Genomic DNA, 12897 nt, shown 5'->3' with positions numbered 1-12897 from the left:
CTCCCCTGGGAACTCCCCTGAAATCTGTACCCTAGCACGCCTGGGCCTTTCCCCTCCCCCTCCACTCCTCCCAACCCCCACCTCCCAGGTACATTACCTTTACCCTTCTCTCTCTTAAACTCCAAGGGCCCTTCTTTTGATGCTGTAACTTGTTTCCTGAGCCCATTTCTTCTACCACCCACTCTTCTACCTCTGTGACTTTCTAAATACATTTTCTCTTATAGTTTGAATCTTGGTTCTGAATTCTTTCTGAGCCAGAACTCAAGTACCAAGATTACTGAACTAAGGCCCCATCTGACCCCACTGGTCTAATACCTGGTGCCATTTTTGTTGTAGCTGCCAACAGAGTGAGAGCACTGGGGTGCCAACAGCAAACCCCTCCCTAGGTCATTTTCTGGCTGCACACTGAGTCTTCAGTAGTTGCCCAGAAATTCATTTCAAGCATATGCAGCTGCCTGCTGTGGACCCAGTGCTGTAAGAGGCACAGTGGCAGGCTGTGAACATTTCAAGAGTTGGTCTTTGAAGTGTCTTTATATCCCAGGTGTTCCCAGGGTGTTTATTGAAGCAGAGAAGGGAAGGAGGGGTATATGAATAAATGAAAGAAACTGGTTTTGCCCACAAGGAGTTTAGAGTCTGGGCAGGGAGACAAGAGTAAAGCATGTGAAAGGATGATACAGTAGCCCCAAACAGAGCAGAGTGTGTGCTGGATATGTGGCCTGGGAGGGAGGGTGTCTAGACCGTGAGCCTGTGGAGGCTGCACCATATTCTCCACAGTGTGTCCAGAGCCTCCAGCAGTGCTGGCATATAGCCAGCGATCAATACTTATTTGGTGAGTGAAGAAATGAGAGGAAGAGTGTGCATGTGCATGAGAGATTAGTTAAGAGTTCAGAAAAGTGATGGCTCCAGGTGAGCTTCTGTGATCAAGAGTGAGTTTGAGCTTGGTGCCTTTGGATGGGAAAGAATTCAAAAAGCAGAGGGGAAGAGAGGAAGAGAAAGGGAATTCTCAGCAGGAGAGGCATCGGAAATTCCCAGCAGGGCAAACAAATCTGATTACAGACAAATCTGGGTTTGAAATCCTGCTGCACTATCTACCAAATAAATTCCTGCACTCTGACCTGTGTGTTTGTGTTCCCTCATCCACTCGCCTTCTTGGATCCTAACACTCATCCTAAGTCCAGTTAGATTTTGCCTCCACGCAGATAGCAAGGTCAATTCTTGACCAAACTGTGATGTTCTGAAATTATTTCCTGGAGATGGCAAGGCATGCTCATCCCCCTCACCTCATGTGAGCCTCAGAGCAGTGCTCCATCTTGCAGATAAGAATACTGAGCCCACATGAGCTACATGGGTGCCGAAGGTCCCACGGTCAGCAAGGAGCAGGCCTCGACTTTGGCCTGTCCTACCTGACTCCAAACCCACACTCCTTCCTCGGGAGCTTTGAGCCCATGCTCCCCCACCCCAACTCTGTGCTTCTGCTTTGGTAGGTAACACATTCCCACAGCTGGAATTTTTACAAAGTAAACATGCCCAGGGCCCCACCCCAGATGTACAGAATGAGAAGCTGGGGTTTTGAATCACTGCCTCCCACCATAATGACCCCCTGTCCCTTGGGCACATCGTAAAAAAGGCTCAGGGTCCTCCCAGACTTGTGGTTAGCCTCCCTCCGGCCCTGGGCACTGAAGAAAGGGGCCCGACCTCACATGGCAGCAGAGCTGAGCAGGACTTACTGTGTAGAGCTCGTTGGTGACCTTCAGGAGCTCCTCGTGCATCTGCAGGCCAATCTCCTTGCTCTGGAATGTGAAAGAGCACATGTCAGAGGGGGAGAAGGTAGCTGTTGGCTTTGAATTTCCTTTTCAACACAGTAAAGGCAGGAATGCTCTGGGCAGGGGCTGCAGAAATCAACATAAAACTCATTGATCTAGACTTGAATTCCTCAACTTGTATCCACAAAACAAAGTCTTCCCTGGCCATGTAAGTTGGGGAACCTGCTTGGTGATTCACAGAGATATTACCATATCAAAGATTCTAAGAAACCCCACAGCCATCTTTCTTTAATTCTGTGTGTCCTATGTTTATGTGACCAGAATGTGTGTCCCTAGTTCAATGCTCATTAACATTTCATGAGGGTGGGATTCCACAGAACACAGTCTGAGAAAGAATGATGTAGCATCTCAATCCATCAGAGCAGGGCAGGTAAACAGACAGCCCTCTGGATCACTGGCAGAACACGGAGGTTCTGGCCTCCGCTGTATCACCAACTGGCCATGTGGCCTTGGAGACTTAGTTACCACGTTATAAAATAAAAAATTTAAAAGAAACACTTCCCAAAGCATGCTAGGGGCGGGGGAAGGGGGGGTGCGGTGCCACACTATAAAAGGGATGGGAGCTTCTGTGACCAAATACATTTGGGAAAAGCTAGTTAAAGTGAGACAGGTTTTTCTTACCGCAGAATTTTTCAGAGGCTTTTATACCCTCACATGCATGGACTGTATGTGAAGGGGGCTGTAGTGTGTAATTTAGTTGACCTCAATCCTTTTTCGCAGTTACATACATGTTCAGTATATTGAGGGACACAATTTAGAAAATAACGAACAAATTATCTCCAGGTTCCATCCAGCCTAAAGAGTCTAGGATTCTGTTACTTATTATTATTATTATTATTATTATTCCTCCCCCTGTTTGCTTGGACCATCATGTGAAGTTTCCGTATTGAAAATAGGAGCCCTGGTCTCTGCTCCCTGACAGCTGAGTCATCCTGCTCTCCCTTTCAGCTCCCTCAGCCTCAAGCATGACCAGCAGCTGATGGGCAGAGACCAGCCTTCCTCTGCCCGCCCTGCGCAGGTCAGCAGGCCCTGGGCTCAGTGGTAGGTGGGGAGGGCTCAGTATCAGCCTCCTTCTTCTCACCCACAGCCTTTCTCTCAGTTTCTGGGCCTAGACTTGCCAAGAGTCACTTGTCTGCAGGCAGCCCCTGCATTTACCAGATCTCGTAACAGACAGCAAAAGCTCTGGGGCAATTCCAGGGATCTGCTTAGACCTCACTCCAGTTCTGGTGACTAAAGAGAAGGGACCCAATCCAACAGCACAGCAGAGTCTCAGCAGAACTGTCTGTACAGAGCAAGCAGGGAGCCTTCAGCACCATCCCTTGCAGCTACATAGTGTGTGATGAACCCAATTAGTTACCCCCATTTTCTCCTATTCTCCCTGATTCTCAGTCTGTGCCTCAGTTTCTCCTGTGGCCCATCCCCATGATGTTTGCCCCACTGCTGACCCCGTACTCTGACATCCACAGTGGCTTCTCTCAGTGCTCAGTCTTACCAATATCTCTGACATCCAAGACCCAGTTTCTTCTGTCTTTATTTTTATGATCTCACTTTTTGAAGGTTCTAAGTGCATGTGGTTAAAGGACCCTAACAGCCAGCAAAGTAAAAGAGAAGAGTAAGTTTCTCAGGCTCCCAGACGCCTGCCCAGAGTCAACTGCTATTCAAAGTTTCTTCTGATACCTTCCAGAAACAGGCTACGGATACACAAGCAAGCATGTGGATAGCGTATGTTCTTTTTTAAACACCTTTGCGTCTTGCTTTTTCTACCTAACAATATACCTGAGAGATTCTTCCTTCATAGCCTATGTAGCTCTTGCATCCTCCTTTTTTGACAGCTGCTTGGCGTTCCATATACCAGATGTATTAATTAATTAACCAGCTGCATAGTGACGGGCATTTAGGTTGTATCTAGCCCCCTAATATTTCAAACAATGATGCAGTGAACATCCTCATACTCTATCACTGTGCACCCTGTCAGATAAATTCCTAGAAGCAGCTCTGCTGGGAAGAGTCCTGCCTTCAAAACTCCCACCAGCCTTGCCTTCTCAGCCTCTGCCCCAGCCAGCTCCCCACACACTACTGACTCCACCTCCCACTTCTCAGAGATCAGCAGCCATGTCTACCATCTCCATGGTCCTCTCTCCTGGGCTCCGCCCTGCATGATCCTGAGCCCAAGCTCAGAGACCTGTATCTTCAACTGCTGCAAAACAGTACAGTCTGGATGTTCCCTCATCACATCAAACTCAATTAACCAAAAGCAAACTCCTGAACTTTCCTCCATCTCCTTGAATTTGGTCAATGGGACAATATATTCCCAGGCATGGCAACTGGAAAATCTGGAGTTTTGACAAAAAAAAAAAAAAAATCCCTCCTCCTTAATCCAATCTGTCATTGCCGCCTTCCTTCTAACTGCCTAATACTTTGCTCTCAGTAGCAGGTGATGCTGGTTCCTTCCCCAGCATCCATTCCTGCCCTTCCTGCTTCCTAACAGAGCTATGAATTTTGGCCCTGCATTCAGCCCTCCAGCTGAGTTCTTCCAAGGACATGGCCTCATCCCAACTTGAGATAACACATTCTGGTATGTTGTTAGCCCAGGGGTATGTGACTTACCTAGATAGAAGAGAAGGACTCAGATGATTAAGAGGAAGGTTTTAGCTTTTCCAATGAGTGCCAGCAAAATAACCATGGAGCCCCAATTGCTATCAGTAGCCTTGAGTGGCAGAACAAAAGAATATTGGTTCCTTAAGGACTCCCTGAGAAACTGGTTGAACTGAACCCAAAGCCTGCCTCCTAGTGAATAAATCTATGAACAGATGAAGGGACAGTTCCTCTAAGCCTTGGTTTCCTTATCTGTAAAAGTGGGATGATGTCTCAGAGTCCCTGTGAGGATGAAAAGCGGTAACACATATGGCAGCACTTGGCATCGATGAAGAGCTTGGGAAACAGTGCATGCTGAACTGACATCCACTGACGCCAGGGACAAAGCTAGGAAGTCGCTCAGAAAAGGAAACAAGAGTTGAATTTTTTTATTAAGTTGTCCCTTAAGAATCTCCTAGCTTGGCAGGATCGAGAGTCAAGAACCAAATAATTCTAAGGCAGGAGTGAGTGACAGATGAGGTGATGTGGGATGAAGTGATGAAGAGGATACAGGGACAACCACCAGGGCCACCTCACCTTGTGTGAAAGGACAGAGACGGTATTTGAGGAAGGGGGCGCAGCCGGAGCAAAGGCATAGAGACTGGCACCAGGGAAAAGCTTGGTTTTCAAAGAGAGAAGCACAGCAACGGGAGAGCAGAAGATGAGCTGGAAACGGAGCTGGGTCAACACAGGCTGTGGAGTGCAGGTTTCATTCGGAGTGGAACTGGGAGCCTCTGAAGGCTGTGATCAGAGGTGTGCTTCCTCAGGAAGATGGAGAGAGGGTGTAGAAGAAGAAGACAGGGTAGACTGGATGGGGAGGAGCTGGAGGCCTGGTGCCTGTGTTTCCTCAATGGCACAGTAAGTCACCAGAGGGAACCTGCCTGAGTGAGTCTCTGCTCACTTCCCTCTCAGCACCAAGCACGGCTGGCCAGAGAGTGAGTGCTCAGCAAATAGTTACTACACTGCACAGGACTCAAAGGAATTTTATTTTTCTATGGTTGGGGCTGGTTGAGAAGGGAAATATTCTCAACCACAGTTCCAGAAACTACTGAATGAGGAACCCAAACCAAACATTCCACCAGGAACAGGAGGCCAAAACCCTTATAATCTCTAGCAGACCATCACACCCAGCCCTTGGGGACCCAAGTGGCAATGCATTAGCACTCTTTGTCCACATTTCTCACATGACTTTCATGCCTGCAGAGGTCAGGGGTGGCAGGCTGCTTCCTTCATGCACAGGAAGTGTGTGGACTGTAGAAAATAATTACATTGGACCAAGTAGGGCTCAGCCATGGCAACCGTGGTTCTTTGGGGTTGAAAGGGTACAACACTGTCTGTCTGACCCAAATAAGTCTGTAAAATCAGGTGGCAGGTGGCCCGGCCCTGCCTCTTTCTTCTGCCTGCAGCTAATGCCAGTTAAACTCTAATAGGGTCAGATAGCTCTTTGATGGGGGTGGGGCCGTCCTGGGCATTGTAAGATGTTCATCATCCCTGGTCTCTAACCACCAGATGCCAGGAGCATTCCCCACCTCTACCCCAAGTTATGATAATAGAAATGATCTCCAACATGGCCAAATGTCCTCTGGGGGACAAAACCGCCCTGGCTGAGAACCACTGCCCTAGACTAAGGGCTCCAAATGGCAGCTTCTCTGGCCTGCAGATGTGTTTTATTTGGCCATTCAGTGTTTTCAGATAATCTGATTCTTTTCCCAGCTTTTAAAAATCAGGAAATGCCCCTTACACATCCATATTTTCAGTTTTTCCTGAAAAAACTAGAAGATCCAGTAATACTGGGCCCCCACTTCAGGCATGGCAGCCCTTTGGGTGGGGTTTGTGCTCTCCAGTTGGCTGCAGTGCCCAGCATCTCCCTTCACTGGCCCAGTGGGGAATTTGAGTTTAGGACCCAGAGACGAATGGGGTCTCACAGGGAGTAGCCATCAGAATTCCTTGTCAACAACAGCCATTGCTAACCTGTGAGAGTGCCTTTTCAACCAACGTCCTTCTCATATCCCAACTTTGAAAGCCACTGAAGCATCCGCTTCCTGAGACCAAAGCTCCTGGTTCCCCATGGACCCCAACAGCACAGCCTGGGTAGAATCCCAGCATCCCCTGAACCCGTCCTCTTGTTCCTCTGTGGCCAATTCCTCACCTAGCTTTGTATCTATTTACACCAGCATTTACTGAGACCTACTGGATACCAACTTCAACCAGGCACCAAAGACACAAAGCAGAAAGAGATGCAGCCCACCTCGATCCATCACAGCTAGCATTTACGGAGCACTTTCCATTTGCTGAACACTGTCCAAAAGCACTTCCATACATGATCTAATTGAAACCTGTAAGGTAGGTAATAATATTATGTCCACTTGATAGCTGGAGGCTCAGAAGGGCTGAGCAATTAGCCCCAGGTTGCACAGCTAGGAAGGAGCAGAGCCAGGATTCAGCTTTTAGTTGGTCTGACTCCACAGTTGGCACTTATAATTACTTCCTGTAGTCTGCTTCTTTAGTGCCTAGCATGATATGGAGGCACAATGCTGCAACAGAGATGAGTTCGGGCCACAAAGAAGGTACAAGGAGAGCATGCTCTCTGGACATCACCTGCCTGTCCAAGCCACTTTCTCACCACCTGTGCAGAAATCTGCATCCTCGTCCCTTGCCCCACTTGCAGACACAGTTAGTTGTCCTTGGCCTGGTCCTTCTTGGCCCACCTGTCCTGTCAGGAATAAATCTCAGCCACGATAGCCGTCTCTAACTTCTCCCTTCCTCCTGCTGATAACGGGTGATGAAATATGATGGCACTGACCCCTGCTTGCCTGGTCACACAAGATGGTCCATCGGGCATGGGACCCAGTGTGGCCAGAGCGCTCTGGCTCCTCATGTCTAGTGATTGGGTCAGGGATAGAAATATATTCCAGGCAGAGCCAATAAGAATCTTCTATGGGAGCTTTCTAACAACCACATTCTCAGTTCATCTCTCCTCTGGCGTCCCTGAGCTAGGATGTCAGGGGTCTTGGGCTGCCCATCAGAAGGAGAATCAGGACATCAGCATTGAAGTCCTGGACCTCAAGATATCTAGGTAAGATTTACCTCTGTACTTTCCAGCTTACAAGATCCAGCGAATTTTCATTTTTGCTTATGTGAAAGAATACTGATATAATAAGTGCTTATGCCAGCGTGAAAGCGCCAAAAGGAGCATGGAGGGACATAGGCTTCCGCAAACCCTTCACCAAGCACCAGCTTTCACACAGCTCCTGCAAAAGGACCAAGTTCCAATCAATTAGTGGACACTGGCAGTCTGGCTTCCAAGGGTGCAGATCACGAAGACTTGCATACACAAGGAGCTCCAATGCCTGTGCACGAAACCCTACACAGTCGTGTCAAGATGGGACTAAATTTTTTTTGACACAATGGTTCCTGAATTAAATAAATTTCTTCACCACAAAAATCTTGCAATGGGTTGCTTGATTTAGTTTTCAATACAGGTTAACAATGTTTTAAAGGAAAACCCTCAAAACTAATACTATAAGACCTAGGGCTTTATGAGCTGTATTATAATTTTTTTAAATTTTGAGAGAGAGAGAGAAACATCGATTTGTTGTTCCACTTATTCATGTATTCATTGGTTGCTTCTTGTATGTACCCTTACCAGAAATTGAACCCGCAACCTTGGCATATCTGGATGATGCTCTAACCAACTGAGCTACGAGGCCAGGGCTTGAACTGTATTTGAAAAGTTCTATTATTTAAGGACATGTCTCTGTCTCCCTCAAATGAACTCAAAAATGGGTCATTCCCATGGCTAAAGTCACTCTTTACGTCTAGAAAATAATGCCGTCCTAAAATGTTGTGTTTTAACGACAAGCTCCCCCTTCACTTCTCCATAGGGGACCATTCTTAATGCAGGAAATAAAGTGGAAGCTTCCTCAACCCCCAGTTACCCATGCGGGGCCTCCAGGCCTCAACTCCTTCTCACCATACCCTGCTACAGCAAGGCCTCTCTTTTCTCACTCTTGCTTGACTAGATATTCTCATGGAGGGTTGGTTACCTTTGGGACATTCCATGGTTTTCCCAGTTCTGGGGTTCCAAGCAAACAATGGGAAGCAAATAAACCAACAAGACTAAATAAAAACAAAAACTCCTGTCTCTTGTAGGTCTAAATCCCACTGCTTTTCCACACTCCAGCCTGTTTTCTCATCAAATAACAGAAGTTGAGACCCACAGATGTTCCCTATTTAAGTATCTGGTATATGTAAGCACTGGTCATCTCCCAAAGCGGTTGTGTTTTCATTTCCAACGCAAAGGCCTTAAAGGCGTTGTCTCAGAGGAATGGGCTTCTCCAGTCTGTCCTGGAAGGTCAGCTTATCTCTGCACATGGCAGCCTGGACAGCTAGCTGGCTGGCTGTTTCTCCTGGCTGTGTCCTAGCTTGCCAATAACTGGGCTGCCTGTACTCTGTCATGTCACCACTCCTTGCCACCCAACGTCATTCTCAGCCTATACTCTGCTCCACCTTCCATCTGGACCCTTGTTACCCCTCCTCTTCTCCCCCCCCCCAACCTTCTCCCCCCCCCCCCCCCCCCCCAACCGAGGCCACTCGGTTTTGGTCCTGATTCTCCTTCTGATGGGCAGCCCAAGACCCCTGACATCCTAGCTCAGGGACGCCAGAGGAGAGATGAACTGAGAATGTGGTTGTTAGAAAGCTCCTGGACACCTCCCTTCTTTTCCTCCCCTTCCCAAACTAATTTATGTCTCCTGTTGCTGCAACTCCAAATGCTGTCATCTGCATGTTGTTTTTGCAAGAAGCTGGAATGCAGACTTGAGGCTTGAACTCTTCCCCCCTGTTGCTGTGGCTGGGATACCGAGCTGCAAGAAAATAGGAAGGTCCTGAAATCACTCATCTTAGGTTCTTGGCAGTGGTGGGCCCCACTGGAGCCCAGCAATGAGCTGAGGCAAGAAGCCTGCCACCCTCTTCCCCCTGTAATTACTCCCAGCATCTCTCTTGGATTCTGTTTGCACTGAAAGCTTTATTTTCAGAAATGCTTAAAATAACAGACCTGAGGAAGCCCAAAGATACCCCGGGATGGCTATGAACAGGTGACCTACTGTGGTCAGGCTCTCTACTAATAACATGAAATATTAATAGTAGTAATACATATCATTATTAACAATAATGCTTGATACTATTACTAATAATACTTATCATTATCCTATCTAATAAAGAGGGAATATGCTAATTGACTGCCCCGCCCTCAAAGATGGCAGCACCCACCACCAATAAGGAGGGAATATGCTAATTGACTGTCATGTCCTCAAAGATGGCAGCGCCCACCACCAATAAGGAGGGAATATGCTAATTGATTGTCATGCCCTGAAAGATGGCAGCGCCCACCGCCAATAAGGAGGGAATATGCTAATTGATTGTCACGCCCTCAAAGATGGCAGCACCCACCGCCAATAAGGAGGGAATATGCTAATTGACTGTCACGCCCTCAAAGATGGCAGTACCCAGTCCCCTCAGCCCCCCAGTCACCCAGGGCCGGCCCGAGGGGCAAGCAAACCTCAGATGGCCACCCGAGGCTCAGGTAACCAGTGCTGGCTGAGGCTTGCTCTGCCGGCAGTGACAGCAGCAGAGGTGTTGCCTTCCCCTGAGCGCTGGGTTGCCTGCTGCTCCTGAGGGTTCCTGGACTGTGAGAGGGGGCAGTCCAGGCTGAGGGACCCCCTTTCCAGTGCATGAATTTTCATGCACTGGGCCTCTAGTAGTTAATAACAACAATAATAGCTATTGTTTCTTGATATCTTAGCATGTGTCAGGCACAATGATAACTGCTTTATAGACAATACTGTACCTCATGCCAGCCTATTATCAGCCCCTTCATAGGAGGCAACATTGTTAACCCCACTTTAAAGATCAGGATACCAGGGCTCGGGGAGGGTGAGTAATTTGCCCAAGATCATAGAGCTAGTAAATGTGATTCTCTCAACCAATCCACTCTGTTGCCTCCACTGGGAGAGCTAGCCCTCTGCACGCCTTTAGAATATCCCCCCCAAACATTCCAAGGTAATTATAAAACATAGATCTCCTCTGCCTTCGCATAAAAAGCATACTGATGTTTATAAGGCTCTGCTTTAGATCATTGTAAGTATGAAATAACATACAGTGCTCAGTGCCATTTTGCAGAATCTCCTGTTATCAGTGACCAAATTCCAGGCCCTCCTCCTGGCCTCCAGGCCCAGACAGGAGGAGTTGGTCTGGACCATGGGGTTGAGTCTCTGCAGAGGCAGAATATACTCAGGAGTAATCCTGCTTGACTATGTCCCTGGTGTTGGCTTGTGTTTTGGAGGGTTTTGCTTTTGTTTTTGCCTCAAATCTCTTACACATAAGGAGTGAAAGATTTAGGGGGTGAGTGAGAGTCTATGTCCTGGGGAACATGACAAAGTTGTCTTCTTGAGAAATCAATATCCATGAAAACCTGAGGCCACTCGGTTTTGAGCTGTTTTCTCCCTCCATTACCTTCAAGGGGAATATGGTTGTTGTCTGGCTTACTTGTTGGATTAAAACATTATTGATCACATTGCTGAATCATTGACCTGAGACATCTTTTTAAACCCTTTGTCATTTTATAATCTGATCTTCAATTTCATTTGCATTGTTTGTGAATAGGATGTAATGAGGATGGCACTGGCATTTCAAAAATGTCTACAGCCATGTATCCACCCATCTATTCACCACCTTCCAACCCATTCACCCATCTACTCATCCATCCATCCATCCATCCATCCACCCACCCACCCAACCATGTACTTACCCACCCACTTATTCACCCACTCACCTAACCACCATCCATCTATCCCTTCCTTTCTCTATATTCCCATACCAACCTCCCTGATCTAGGCTCCTACTGTCTTTCACCACTAATCTGTATAGTAGTGTACATGTATTAATAATATATAACTACTTCCCCTTTTCAAAGCCCTAAATACACCAAATTAATCATCCTTAATCTTGGCTCTGATCATGTCATTCCCTATTCAAGAACCTGCAATGATTCTCCAATGTCTAGAAAATAAAGCCCAGATTTTCATTCTGACACCCAAGGGCCTCCTTAATCTGTCTTCACAGCACCCCCACCCTTTGATTTCAGGTCTCCAGTATTTAAATAACTAAATATTAATTATCTCCAAATATTTGAAACATGCAGAAGAGTTGAGAAAACAATAGCAAACATCCAAGAACATGCCACCCAAATTAGATAACTATTAACATTTTCTCATTTTTGCTTCAAAATTGCTCTTAGGAAGCAATATGTTACAGGTATAGCCGAAGTATTCTTTGTCACCTTTCTTACTCCTTCACCCCTCAATCACTATTCTGAAGCTGGTATGTATTCTTACACAGTCCATATTTGGATAGCTTTATATCAGACAGATGTCTAACAATATGAACTATTAACTCATATTTAAAATTGTATAAAAATATCATAGTGATCCTTGCTTTTTTCCACCCGACATTGTGTTTTCAAGTTTTACCCACCTTGATACATGTAGATCTAGTTCCGCCATCTTAACTATTGTGTAACATTCCACTATATGACTATCCATAGCTTACCTAGCCATTCCCTTCATGATGAACATTTAGATGATTTCTCTTTGTTTGTGTACAGCAAATATCCTTGTACAAGGCTCTGTGTGTGTGTGGATATACTAGAACATCTTTAGGTTACACTTAGAAGTGGAATTGTTGGGTCACAGGGGATGCCCCTCTTCCTTCACTTCACTGTTACTAGACACTGCCCAACTGCTCTCAAGGGGCTGGAAAAATTTACAGGTTTTTCAGGAGGACAGGAGAGACCCTGCTGCTCCTCACTGCCAGCACTGAGGACTGCTTTACCAATCCAGTGGCACTCAAACTGTGCCTCAATTTATTTTACTCTCTCCTGATTACCAGTAATTATCAGCATCTATTCTTACATTGTTAACCATTTAAAAATGATTTTCTGTGACTTACCCATTTATATCTCTTACCTATGTTCCTATTGGGTTGTTTGCCCTTCTCTTATTAATTTGTAGGAACTGATTTTATATTCTTGGTATTAACCTTTTATGAATTTTGTACAGACCCAAATATCTTCTTGTCTCATCTGTAGGTTCCCTTGTTAGCTGTTGTTGTAGGAAGATTGTCATATAATGGAATTTATTAATATTTTCCTTATGGGTTATGCTTTTTATTTTTCTAAACAGAAATAAAACTATCTTTTTATGTTTATTTTCCTACCTCAAGGTTTTAAATATAATCTCCCATTTTATCTTCCAAAAGTTTTAAAGTTTTGCTTTTTACCTTTAGCACGACAAACCATCTAGACTATATTTTTGTGAACTGAGGTGGAGGTCTTATTTTCTCCATATAAAAATGTGTGTGTGTGTGTGTATGTGTGTTTGTGTAA

At 46.1% G+C, this 12897-nt stretch overlaps 1 protein-coding gene across 5 annotated transcripts in view; it reads right to left on the bottom strand.

The window, feature by feature from the left end:
• Positions 1 to 12897, bottom strand: part of SRGAP3 (SLIT-ROBO Rho GTPase activating protein 3) — a 230801-nt gene that overhangs the window by 75419 nt on the left and 142485 nt on the right. For all 5 annotated transcript variants that reach the window (XM_070390687.1, XM_070390688.1, XM_070390689.1 and 2 more), the window contains exon 4: positions 1728 to 1790. In XM_070390687.1, coding sequence (XP_070246788.1) covers positions 1728 to 1790 — 63 coding nt within the window. The remainder of the gene's footprint in view (positions 1 to 1727; positions 1791 to 12897) is intronic.

Source organism: Myotis yumanensis, unplaced genomic scaffold (assembly GCF_028538775.1).
Source record: "Myotis yumanensis isolate MYYU_CA2020_CCGP unplaced genomic scaffold, mMyoYum1.0.hap1 SCAF_14, whole genome shotgun sequence".
Classification (NCBI taxonomy): Eukaryota; Metazoa; Chordata; class Mammalia; order Chiroptera; family Vespertilionidae; genus Myotis; species Myotis yumanensis.
This window is presented reverse-complemented; position numbering and strand designations above follow the sequence as displayed.